At 47.8% G+C, this 13935-nt stretch overlaps 1 protein-coding gene across 1 annotated transcript in view; it reads left to right on the top strand.

The window, feature by feature from the left end:
- ASB4 (ankyrin repeat and SOCS box containing 4) overlaps window positions 1-13935 on the top strand; it is a 49955-nt gene that overhangs the window by 18490 nt on the left and 17530 nt on the right. Inside the window, exon 3 of the mRNA XM_040352303.1 lies at window positions 11009-11499. Coding sequence (XP_040208237.1) covers window positions 11009-11499 — 491 coding nt within the window. The remainder of the gene's footprint in view (window positions 1-11008; window positions 11500-13935) is intronic.

The following is a 13935-nucleotide window of genomic DNA, read 5'->3' as shown; positions in this document are numbered from 1 at the left end:
ATTCACACAGTCTCCTCTTACCAGTTCTAGAGATGTGTCTGCTGCAAAAGGTGGCTACTTTGAAGAACCTAGAATATGAAATATATTTTCAGTTGTTTCACACTGTTTTGTTATGTATAATTCCACATGTGTTCATTCATAGTTTTCATGCCTTCAGTGTGAATCTACAATTTTCATAGTCATGAAAATAAAGAAAACTCTTTGAATGAGATGGTGTGTCCAAACTTTTGGTCTGTACTGTATATAAAACATTAATAAGGCATAGGTTGTTTTTTAAGAGAACCTGTATACAGTGTAGGATTTAAAACCCCAGAGTTATAGCAGACACATAGATGTCCCTGCATGTGTTTCTGATGACCATTAGCAGCTTGGAGTCATTACATATAGTTGTGCTCAAAAGTTTGCATAACCTGGCAGAGATCGTCACATCGTGACATTTTGGCATTGATCATGCCAAAACACTCTTTTATTTAAGGATAGTGATCATATAAAGCAATTCAATTTATTATCACAGTTATTTGTGTAGCGCCTGGTTCCTTTAGGTACCGGTGCTATTTAAATTAAGAGGGAGATCAGAGTGTAGTTAAAGGAGTTCTCCAAGCTAAAACTTTTAACCCCCGCTGTGCCCGGGCTGTAAAACTATACAAAATAAACTTTCACTTACCTGCCTACGATCCCCCGTTGTTCCGATATCGCCGTCCCGTTCTCCGGTCCCGGTCTGTTCCACTTCCTGCGGGTCGGTGACTCACAGTGCGCTCAGCCTATCAGCGGCCGCGACGGGACATTGCTGCGGCCGCTGATAGGCTGAGCGCACTGTGAGTCACCGACCCGCAGGAAGTGGAAGAGACCGGGACCGGAGAATGGGACGGCGATATCGGAACAACGGGGGATCGTAGGCAGGTAAGTGAAAGTTTATTTTGTATAGTTTTACAGCCCGGGCACAGCGGGGGTTAAACGTTTTAGCTTAGAGAACTCCTTTAAACTCTGATCCACATTGTTATGTGCAAAACAGGGTCTCTGTCTCAGCTTGCCTGTGCTGTGGGCTTATTCTGTTGTGCTGGGGTGTTCTTCCCACCCCTGTGCAGTAGGTGGCAGCAGTGGAGTCAAGGTTTGGGTGTTCTTCCCCAGCAGCCAATCAGGAGGGTTTGGCCTCGCTGTGCATGCTGGGGGAGGGTATTTATGGGGCAGACGCCATTGGGTCTGGGTTCTCCTTCGTCCAGTGTGGCACCCACCTTTAGGGTGGCCACATCACGGCGCCCCTGCGTTATGGCCTACTTGGCCGGGGCGTGCGTGCCACGTTGTGTTCCTGGTTCCGGGGCCACATTGGCCTGGAACATTTGAGCAGCAACGGGAACCCAGTGAGGATCCCACCTTTGAAGATCCCAAGCGGTAGTGCTGTTTGGTGGGGAGTCCTTCTGAGGAGAGCCATTGAGGGGCTGGCGATCCAAAAGGGCCTCGACAAACCACCGGGGATCAAGGTAGCCGGACACTGAATGATTGATCACCTGTCAGTCGGTACCTGAGCAACAAGTTGAAGGAGATTCAGGCGTAATTCACCTAAGGAGGATCTCCTCCGTAACTACAATCAGAAAGGGGCCTGTGGCCGAGGTGTTTCCCTGACGTTCACCAAGGAGGGTCTGTGGCAGAGACTTTTCCTCAAGTTCAAGTTCACTAAGGAGGGTCTGTGGCAGGGACTTTATCCTACAAATGTGCGAGTGATACTCCGGCTGCCAGGTCAGTGAGAGGCATGTCCGGGTACACTAATCCCACTCTGGCAGGAGTGGCGCAGAGAAGTGTTACACTTGGGAGCAGGACTGTTTCCTATCATTACGCCTGAATTTGCTATTCTCATTCCTTCCTTCAACTTTACTTTCCTCACCACAAGTTTTATTGTTTTTACCCGGCTGGGTAATAAAGAGCACAGCAAAGAGCACCTGTGGACATTCCTTTACTTTTACTAAATGCATCATGCACCCCTAGGAATTCGGAAGAGCCATGAGGTAAATGTGCCACCCAAAACAACCAGCAGCTCCTCCGGGGGTACTGAATGGGGGGGGGGGGTGTTTGCACCTGGGGGGATTTCACTGAAGGGGTGGGGGGATGTACTAAGGGGGTGTTTGCACTGAGGGGGTTTTCACTAAGGGGGTTTGCACTGAGGGGGGGTTTGTACTAGGGGGGGGGGGTGTTTGCACTGGGGGGTTGCACCGAGGGGGTTTGCACTGAGGGGGGGATTTGCACTGAGGGGGGGTTGCACTGAGGGGGGGTGTCTGCACTGAGGGGTGTCTGCACTGAAGGGGGGTCTGTGTAACATGAAGGGGTCCAGAGGTGCAGGTGGCTGTGTAATGTAAAAGGGGTGCAGTGATGCATGGTGCTGTGTAATGTAAAGGGGTGCAGAGGGCTGTGTAGTGTAAAGGGTCCAGAGGTGCAGGGGGCTATGTGATGTAAAGGGGTGCAGAGGTGCAGGCGGCTGTGTAATGTAAAAGGGGTGCAGTGATGCAGGGTGCTGTGCAATGTAAAAGGGTCCAGAGATGCAGGGTGCTATGAGATGTAAAGGGGTCCAGTGATGCAGGGTGCTGTGTAATTTTAAAGGGGTCCAGTGATGCAGGGGGCTGTGTAATGTAAAGGGGTCCAGTGATGCAGGGGGCTGTTTAATGTAAAGGGGTCCAGTGATGCAGGGGGCTGTTTAATGTAAAGGGGTCCAGTGATGCAGGGGGCTGTGTAATGTAAAGGGGTCCAGTGATGCAGGGGGCTGTGTAATGTAAAGGGGTCCATTGATGCAGGGTACTGTGTAATTTAAAGGGGTCCAGTGATGCAGGGGGCTGTGCAATTTAAAGGGGTCCAGTGATGCAGGGGGCTGTTTAATGTAAAGGGGTCCAGTGATGCAGGGGGCTGTGTAATGTAAAGGGGTCCAGTGATGCAGGGGGCTGTGTAATGTAAAGGGGTCCATTGATGCAGGGTGCTGTGCAATGTAAAGGGGTCCAGAGGTGCAGTTGTGGAGAGGGGTACACAGTAGTAACAAAAAGATATTGAAGGATGCAGAGGGCACAGTGGGGTGTTTTTACATTTTAACGTGGGGGGGGATGCCAGATATTGGATCCGGCCCGGGTGCCAAATGCTCTAGGTACGCCCCTGGCCTATAGGCTCCTGAGATGTGAATTCCGGTTCTGGATAAAGAGAGGTGGGGGAGGGGACAAAGAAAAATGGAGAGAAAGAAGAAGGGATAGAACGAACAAGAAAGATGGATAGGGAGAGAGAGAAAAGGGGAAGAAAGGAGAACAGAGAGCAAACAGTAGGGTAAAAAATATTTGAAACATTTTATGGGGGGGGGGGGGGGGGGGTGACGCCATATTTTACCGCACCAGGTGACACCAACCCTAGTGACGCCACTGGAAATCACCCAAATGGCCCTAATCAAAAGGTTCTATCCCCTAGAATGTTTGGCCTTGGTACAGACACAGAAGGTGACACAGCTTAAAATGACAATTAAAGGTTAGTGTCCCACATCTGTGGATTTTTAAATTGCTAAGAGTGCCTGTGTATAAATAGTCAATAAGTTTGTTAGCTCACACGTGGATGAACTGAGCAGGCTAGATACTGAACCATAGGGAGCAGAAAAGAACTGTCAAAAGACCTGCGTAACAAGGCACTTGGAACTTTATAACAATGGAAAAGGATATTAAAAGATATCCAAAGCATATGAATATACCAGTCAGTACTGCTCAATCATCTATTAAGAAGGCAGAAAAATTGTTCAGAGTACAAGAAAAACCCACAGGTAACCTCAGGAGAAATACAGGCTGCTCTGGAAAAAAGACGGTGTGGTAGTTTTTAAGGAGCACAATACGACACTACTTGAACAAAAATTATCTGCATGTTCGATGTTTGCATGTTTGCCAGAAAGAAGCCTTTACTGTGCCAAAGCCACAAAAAAAAGCCCAGTTACAATATGCCGACAACGCCTTGACACACCTCACCGGACTTGTTTGTGGTATTGGCACAGTAAAGGCTTCTTTCTGGCAACTCAAACATGCAGCTCATTTTTTTTCCCAAGTATTATCGTATTGTGCTCCCTAAAAGCAATCACGGCGTCTTTTTCCAGAGCAGCCTGTATTTCTCCTGAGGTTACCTGTGGGTTTTCTTTGCAACCTAAACAATTCTTCTGGCAGTTGATGCTGCAATTACTTTTTTGGTTTACCTGACCTTGGCTTGGTATCAATAGGGCCGCTGATAGGGGGGGACCACCAGTCCTCCTGTAGGGGGCCCGGGCTCACAGGGGGGCCCATACAGCAGAGGGAATCAGTGCGGTCGGATGGAGGGGAAAATACAGGATGCCCAATGTGAACCCGGTTTCTCTCCCTCCCACAACTTTCGGCTGCTGCAGGGAGAGACACGGACACAGCTGCCAGCTTCCCTGTCTCATTAAAAAAATAACAAATTGTTACCCTGTATTGTTTTAAACCCTTGTAAAATTTAATAAAATTCTTGGGAAAAAAATGATTTTTTTTAATAAAAATTGTCAAATATTTTTTTTTCAAAACATTTAAATGTTTTTGTTAAAAGAAAAAAAAACTATTTAAAAAAGGGCTAATTCACACAGCTTCTCTGTTATCTTTGTGTCCGCTAAGAATAATTTTAGTATTTTTTAATTGAAAATCTCGGTTTGATATATTTGAGGGGGGCCCTGCCAGGTAGGCTGTCAAGAGATTCCCAAATTTTCTGCTTCTTAGGTGATTGAACAGTACTGCGGCGCTACCCCTGTGTAGGCAACTTGCTGAATCTGTACCCCACTGGTTGCCTTGATCCGACACCTCTTTACACCCTGGGTTCAGACATTTTGGTAGTGACCAAGACAATTAGAAACACACACAATTGAAGTGAAACAGTTGAACTTTGTGTACTAAGGCATTAGAAGCATTAATATCCAGTAACATAAATGTGTCACTTGCTAAAGTTTTACTATGACAAATAATACTGGGCCAGATTCACATAGAATTACGTTGCTCCTGGGCAGCGTAACGTATGTGATTTACGTTACACCGCCGCAGGTTTACAGCGTAAGTGCCTGATTCTCAGAACTCTTACCTGTACACTTGCGGCGGTGTATCGTAAATGCGCTCGGCGCAAGCCCGCCCAATTCAAATTGGGCGGGCACCATTTAAATTAGGCGTGTTCCCGCGCCGAACATACTGCGCATGCTCGGTCGGGTAAATTACCCGACGTGCATTGCGCTAAATGACGTCGCACGGACGTCATTTGTTTTGACGTTAACGTAAATGGCGTCCAGCACCATTCACGGACGATTTACGCAAACAACATTGTTTTTAAAATTTCGACGCGGGAACGACGGCCATACTTAACATGGCTTAGGACAACTAGGGCTCAGCCCTAATTTTACGCGGCGTAACTCAACGGAAAGGATGTAAAGTTAGATCAACGGGCAGCGCGGACGTTTGGGAATCGCCGTAACTATTCATTTGCATATTCTACGCCGACCGCAATGGCCTCGCCACCTAGCGGCCGGCCTAGAATTGCATCCTTAAGATCCGACAGTGTAATTCAATTACACCTGTCGGATCTTAGGGCTAGCTATGCGTAACTAATTCTATAAATCAGTCGCATAGTTAGGACGGCCCTAACACAGAGATACGATGGCGTATCAGGAGATACGCCGTCGTATCTCTTTTGTGAATCTGGCCCACTGATGGTAGAAGACAGTCAAAAAGGAAACAGTAACTGATTGCAGGATATAATGAACGCTGACACAAGATCAATACTCTTGTTTAGGTTGAAAGCTATGGAAATAAACTTTGTTCTACCACTTCTACCTACAGGTAAGCCTATAATAAGGCTTGCCTGTAGGTGCTGTGAATATCTCCTAAACATGCACTGTTTAGGAGACATTCAGGCCCAGATTCACAAAGGAGATACGACGGCGTATCTCTGAGTTGTGCCGTCGTATCTATGCGCCTGATTCTTAGAATCAGTTACGAATAGATTTCTATTAGATCCGACCCGCGTAAGTCTCTTACGCCGTCGGATCGTAACTGCATATTTACGCTGGCCGATAGGGGCGTGTACGCTGTTTTACGCCTAGAAATATGTAAATCAGCTAGATACGCGAATTCACGAACGTACGCCCCGGCCGACGCAGTACAGATACGCCATTTATGTTAGGCTTTTCCCGGCGTAAAGTTACCCCTGCTATATGGTGGCGTACATGCGGCGTACCAATGTTAAGTATGGACGTCGTTCCCGCGTCGAATTTTGAATATTTTACGTTGTTTGCGTAAGTCGTCCGTGAATGGGGCTGGACGTCATTTACGTTCACGTCAAAACCAATACGTCCTTGCGGTGTATTTGGAGCAATGCACACTGGGATATGTCCACGGACGGCGCATGCGCCGTTCGTGAAAAACGTCAATCACGTCGGGTCATGGTTATTTTACATAACACACGCCCCCCTGTTCCAAATTTGAATTAGGCGGGCTTACGCTGGCCTATTTACGCTACGCTGCTGCAACATACGGAGAAAGTGCTTTGAGAATACAGCACTTGCCCGTCTAAGTTGCGGAGGTGTAACGTAAATCGGATACGTTACGCCCACGCAAAGATACGCCGATCTACGAGAATCTGACCCTCAGAGTGCATGCAGCCTGGGACGTCACTGGTGCATGCGCTCAGAAGGTCTGGCATACAGTGTGGCTCCCGCATTCATGCACGGGAGTGATGTCATTGCGCCCCTGGGCCACTCGAACCCGGAAGGAAAACCAGGGGAAGATGGAAGCCCTTTCAGTGGTGACAGCGCAGTGCTGGAGGGCTTTTGTCTTGTACACACAAGCGGAATTTCCGACGGAAAAAGTCAGACGGAAGCTTTTTATCGGATATTCCGTCCATTTGTATGCCCCATCGGACTTCTTACGTCGGAAATTCCAACGGAGAATTTTCTCATGTTCTCTCTCGGAATTTACGTTCGTTTGGATACAATTCCAACGGACTAAAAACCATGCATGCTCATAATCAAGTCGACGCATGCTCGGAAGCATTGAACTTCTTTTTTCTCAGCTTCTCATTCTTGACGGTCGGAATTTGGTGTGCCCATGTGTATGCAAGACAGCTTGAGTGGAATTCCGTCAGAAAAACCGTCGGAGTTTATTTCTTCCGGCCACACGCTACGGGCAAAAGACGGGTTTTTCTGACTTCCCGTCTGTCGCCCGTTGTGTGCTGGGAACACTCGGCTTCCAGCACACAGCGTGTGAGCCAATCGGCGGGTGCAGCGCGACTCGCGCATGCGCCGTAGGGAACCGGGCAGTGAAGCCGCAGCGCTTCACTTCCTGGTTCCCTCAGCGTGGATGGCGGGGGGAGCAGCAGAGAGACGAGCGATCGCTCGTCCTCTGCTGCGATCGGCGCTGGACTCCAGGACAGGTAAGTGTCCTAATATTAAAAGTCAGCAGCTGCAGTATTTGTAGCTGCTGGCTTTTAATATTTTTTTCCCATGGCACATCCACTTTAACACGCTCACATAATAATAGATTCCTAGGTGCAAGTAGGGCCTTTATGGCACCATGAGTATTAATCTCTTGTGGGGGGGGGGGTGTAGTTCCTTTAAAGGAAAGAAAGCCCTGAGTCTTCAGCTAGCTCCTTGGTGATATACTGTAGGTATCCCGATAAGCAGTCAAGTAAATTAGGCAGATGTGTCCTGACAAGCAAGGAATGCAAAGTGCGCCCGAGGTATCCTGAAGCAAAATGAACACTTCCCTTGTTGGGCACCCGGCAGGGAGTAAATGTAGCACAGAGTTCTACAGGTGTAGGCAAAGAGAAAGACAACGTTGTCTGTATGCAGTGTGCCTTGTCATAAGAAGTTGGGCGATTGAAGAAAGGGGTTAAGGCTCCGCAACCAGGGTCCTGGTTCGAGGGATGGCGCTTGACCTCATGTCACACAGCTGGATCTGGTGTGGATGTGATGAAAGTGGCCTCCAGGGTGTCGCTGGGCAACCAGAAGTAGCTGGCAGTGGATGTCCCTGTACACAAACATGACCACCGTCTCTAGCACAGGCCGCATTTTGGCCACAACACAGTCTGACACTAAGTCACTTGCTTGCAGATCCAGACCAGGGTCCCAAAAGAGCTATTCTGACCCAGCACAGGCTTTATATTACCTCTCCCAGCATTCTATTCTCCTATTCCAGGAGGCTGGTAAATGTAGTCCATTACAGTCCAGCCTGGGTGTGAAACCTGAGTCCCGAGACTACAACTCCCAAGATGCTTTCCTTTACTCCCTGGTGTTAATCACTCTGCTGGCAGAATATGATGACATAGAGTCTTAGGTGAGCACTAGAGGGAAGCAGTGTTACTGCAGCAATGCTGCAGAGTGACTCTTGATACTGCAGGCAATAATAGCCAGCTCCTGGCACAGTACTAACTGGCATATTCAAGGCTTTGGATATCTTTTATATCCTTTTCCATCTTTATAAAGTTCCATTACCTTGTTACGCAGGTTAGTTCTTTTCTGCTCCCCATAGCTCAGTATCTAGCCTGCTCAATACATCCATGTGAGAGCTAACAAACTCATTGACTATTTATACACACATTAATTGCACATTAACCACTTGACCACCAGGCACGTAAACCCACTTAATAATCAGACCAATGTTCAGCTTTCGGTGCTCTCACAATTTGAATGACAATTACTTAGTCATACAACATTGTACCCAAATGATGTTCACACAAATAGAGCTTTCGTTTGGTGGTATTTAATCACCGTTGGGTTTTTTATTTTTTGCGCTATAAGAGAAAAAAGACTGAAAATTCTGTAAAAAAAATGGATTTTTTCTTTGTTTCTGTTATAAAATTTAGCAAATTTCGTATTTTTTCTTCATTCTTTTGCATAAATGTGAAAGATAAAGGTAACGCCTAGTAAATAGATACCCAACATGTCACCCTTCAAAATTGCACACGCTCGTGGAATGGCGCCAAACTTCGCTATTTAAAAATACCCATAGGCAACGTTGCAGGGTATTGTGGGGTATTGCAGAGTAGTGTGGGGTATTGCAGAGTAGTGTGGGGTATTGCAGAGTATTGCACAGTATGGGTATGGAGTATTGCACAGTATGGGGCAGGGATGGCTGAGCAGGGATGGATGGCTGGCTGGATCTGTGACTGCATTTGTCACAGATCCAGCCCACAGCACTCGTGCTGCATCCGCTCTCTCCCCCCCTCTCCTCTCACACTGTACCGTTCGGTACAGAGAGGGGAGGGAGGAACCGGCGTCATCACGTGACGCCGGTTTGTTTACAAGTGATCGCTCCGTCATTGGACAGAGCGATCACGTGGTAAACCGCTGTTATCAGCCCCTTCATTCCCTTGTGCGCGCCCCAGAGGACGCACAGGAGCGCGATTCTGGGAGGACGTCTATAGGGCGGTAAGTAAGTGGTTAAAAAGCCGCAGATGTGGGAAATTAAACTTTAATTGACATTTTAATCTGTGTGTGTCACCTTCTGTGTCTGTACCAAGGCCAAATATTCCCGGATATGTAAACTTTTCATCAGGGCCATTTGGGTGATTTCTGTTATCATTATGATTTAAAAAGGAGCCAAACAACTATGTGATAATAAATGGCTTCATATGATTACCATCATTAAATAAAAGACAGTTTTTTGGCATGATCATTTTAATACCAATGCCAAAATGTCACAATTTCTGCCAGGGTATGCAAACTTTTGAGAACAACTGTAGACTGATTACCTAGCCAAACTAGGCACACATAGCAAGAAAACTTGCTATGCATCTACTGTACAAGCCTTAAAATGTGCAAAGCATTGACAGTCTGTCAAGACCACTTCAAAATGTGGAAGTAATTTACTGAATTGCCAGTCTATGAGAACATTCTGTTGTGGAGAATTCCTGTAAAGAGTGCACACTAGGGGCATGAAGAGCTTTAACGCAACTATGTTACTGGTTGCAGGAGACAAAGGCAGGATGGGCCCCTAGGCAATATTGCAATGGGCACTGAAAAGCTGCCCCATCTGCATTGTCTCGACTGGCATGGGCCCAATAAAACCTCATGGGCCAGATTCAGAGAGATCGGCGTATCTCTGTGCGGACGTAGCGCATCTCATATGCGCTACGCCGACGTAACATAGAGAGGCAAGTACAGTATTCACAAAGCACTTGCTCCCTAAGTTACGGCGGCGTAGCGTAAATGGGCCGGCGTAAGCCCGCGTAATTCAAAGTAGGCTGGTAGTGGGCGTGTTGTATTGAAACTAATTGTGACCCCATGTAAATGAAGCGCCGAACGAACGGCGCATGCTCAAAATCACGTCAAATTTACTCCCTAAGATACGCCGGGTCCATTCATGCGACGTGAACGTAACTTACGCCCAGCCCCATTCACGTACGACTTACGTAAACGACGTAAAATACGACGGCTGTTCCAATGTTTCCGACGTCCATACCTTTGCATTACTTACGCCTCATAAAGCAGGGGTAACTTTACGCCGGACGTAAGCCTTACGTAAACGACGTAGCTAAATGCGACGGGCGCAAGTACGTTTGTGAATCGGCGTATCTAGCTCATTTGCATATTCAACGCGTAAATCTACGGAAGCGTCCCTTGCGGCCAGCGTAAATATGCACCCAAGATACGACGGCGTAGGAGACTTACGTCGGTCGTATCTTGGCAAAATTCAGGCGTATCTGGTTTACAGAATACGCGTATAGATACGACGGCGCACATTTGGACTTACGACGGCGTATCTGGAGATACGCCGTCGTAAGTCCTTTCTGAATCCGGCCCCAACTGCCTACAAGTGCATCCTTTAAGAGAAACAGGAAGGTGACCAATTGTACTATCTACCGGTTTTACTGCAGAAGAATATCAACTGCACTCCATGGATATCCACCAGATCCTAAGCTCCTGCCTAGCTTGCCCCATGGATGATAAGGCTCTGCCAACTGCTTTGCCCCCATTAAAAAAGCAAGCTATATACAAAACACGTTTTGTTGTCCTCAGGAGCCAATGTAAACTTGGAAAGTAACAACCATGCTGAAGAAACACCACTACACACCGCAGCCCGTGTCGGAATTCCAGAATTGGTTGCTTTCTATGTCAACCACGGTGCCATGGTGGACAGTCCCAACTCCAACCTAGAGACCCCTCTGGCCACTGCCGCCTACTGGGCTCTGAACATCAAAGAGCAGAAATACAGCGACAAACATCACTTGATCTGCAGGATGCTACTAGATTATGATGCCGAGGTCAATACCAGAGATATCGATTTAAAAACACCCCTACATAAAGCAGCATGGAACTGCGACCATATTTTAATGCATATGATGCTGGAGGCCGGAGCACAAGCCAATTCCATGGACTGCAATGGATGCGCTCCTCAGCAGTATGTGCTAAAAGTGACGTCTGTGCGGGCAGCTGGCCAGCCAGAGATCTGCTACCAGCTTCTGCTGAACCACGGGGCTGCCAGGATATACCCACCACAGTTTCATAAGGTAATTGTTTTGCATGTTTTTTTTTTTTATTATTTTTAATATCCATCATGAAGGCAGAACCACTGGAACTACAGGCTAAATTGCTTGACAAGTTTCAGACCTGACTGGCCTTAGTGCTAACCTGGCTGTCTGATCTACGTACTGGCCAGTGTGTAAGTAGTATGTAGGCCAGTGTCCAGGGGTCAGTAGTAGGTAGGACAATGTACAGAGGTCAGTAGTATGTAGGGTAGTGTACAGAGGTTGGTAGTCAATAGAGCATTTTACAGAGGTCAGTAGTATGAAGAGCAGTGTACAGTAGGGCAGAGGACAGGGCATCAGCAAGGCAGTGTGCAGGAGGGTTAGGAAGGCACAGTATGCGGGGGGGTTGAGAGGGCTCAGTACTGGGGGGTCAGGAGGGCACTGTACTGGGGGATCCAGAGGGCATGATACCGGGGGGTCAGAAGGTTACAATACTGGGGGTCAGAAGGGCTGGGAAGTCAGGAGGGCATACTACTGGGGTCAGGAGGGCTGGAGGCTTTGGAAGGCACACCACAGTTGGGTTTTGGAGGGCATGGTACTGAGGGGGTCAGGAGGACATGGTTCTGGGAGGTCAGGAGGGGGCAATGCTGGGGGGGGGGCAGAAGGGAACGGTATTTGGGCAGTAAGGAGGGCACGGTACTGAGGAGGCAGGAGGGCATGGTAATGGGGAGGTGAGTTGGGCACAGTACAGGGGGGGGGGACAAGAGGGCATAGTACTGGGGGTTCAGGAGGGCAGGGAGGACAGGAGAGCACAGTACTGGGGGTCAGGAGGGAAAATTACAGGGGGATCAGGAGGTCATGGAAGCGGTTTCCTGATGCAAAATGGCGCAGCGAAGCTGCTGTGACAGATCTACTTCTTGTGTATTGATCCCTGCCACCCCTCCTCTCTGGTCTATCCCACATGTTGTCACCCACAAGTGCCTTAGATGGACTGGAGAGATGGGCCGATGGGGATCATCTCACTACACTCAGGGGGACGAGAGCCCAAAACTGCCTGAGCACTGTCAAAGCCGACAGTGATAAAAAATGTGTAGGATATCCCGCATTACCTTGTAGGTATTGATATTTGGCTTGTCTTGTGATGGGTGGCTGCATACAACCTAATTGTTTTCCCACAATGTGAATCAAATAATGAGTGTGTATGTTGTTGCACCTACAAATTGCCGACAGTGAATCAGAAAACAGCAGAGGCATTCCCTGCCCTGCAGCCTCACTTATCCAAAGGGAAATCCCGAGGGGCAAGGGATTGCCTGCACCGTCTAGAATTGACAGCTTCCCGGCTGGAGAGCTCATTGCTTCCCTATGCTGTTCGGCAGCTTGTGGGAGAAGCACTTGAGGGCAGAAAAGGAAGGAACACAAACGCGATCTAAGGTCAACAGGTAGATCACGATTGAGAGGTTGCCAATCCCCATATTAAACAATTGAATCGAAAACCATTTTAAACTACAAACAAAACTCTTTATGTTTTGGATAGGATTGCATTACAAGGTGTAACAGGTTTCTATTGCTGTCATTGGGGTAGATTCAAGTACCTGCACGCCTAGTTATGGCGGCGCAGCGTATTGTATTTACGCTATGCCGATGCAACTTACAGGAGCAAGTGCAGTATTCACAAAGCACTTGCTCCGTAAGTTGCGGCAGCGTAGCGTAAATGGGGCCGGCGTAAGCCTGCGTAATTCAAATGTGGAAGGGGGGCGTGTTTTATGCTAATGTGTGATGACCTGACGTGATTGACGTGTTTTACGAACGGTGTATGCGCCGTCCGTGTACATATCCCAGTGTGCATTGCTCTCAAGTATGCCGCAACGGCGTATTGGTTTCGACGTGAACGTAAATTACGTCCAGCCCTATTCGAGAACGACTTACGCAAACGACGTAAAAAATTTTAATTTAGAAGCGTGAACGACGTCCATACTTAACATTGGCTGCGCCTCCTAATAGCAGGAGCAACGTTACGCCGAAAAAGCCTTACGCAAACGACGTAAAAAACTACCGCCGGGCGCACGTACGTTTGTGAATCGACGTAACTAGGTAATTTGCATATTATACGCCGAAAACAACGGAAACGCCCCTAGCGGTCAACGTAATATTGCACACAATTATACGCCGCAGCATTCAAGTTACGTCGGCGGAGGAAGCCTATTTTTTAAGCGTATCTGCCTTTGAGAATCGGCGTAACGATACGGCGGCGCAGATTGTAAAATAACGGCGGCGTATCTAGCCTTGGCTTGATATCAAGACATCCCTGAATTTTCCACTTCTTAATAAGTGATTGAGCAGTACTGACTGGTACATTCAAGGCTTTGGATATCCTTTTCCACCTTTATAAAGTTACATTGCCTTGTTACGCAGGTCTTTTGACAGTTCTTTTCTGCTCCCATGGCTCAGTATCTAGCCTGCTCAGTGCATCCGCGAGAG

This window comes from Rana temporaria, chromosome 5 (assembly GCF_905171775.1).
Source record: "Rana temporaria chromosome 5, aRanTem1.1, whole genome shotgun sequence".
NCBI classification, from domain to species: domain Eukaryota; kingdom Metazoa; phylum Chordata; class Amphibia; order Anura; family Ranidae; genus Rana; species Rana temporaria.
This window is presented reverse-complemented; position numbering and strand designations above follow the sequence as displayed.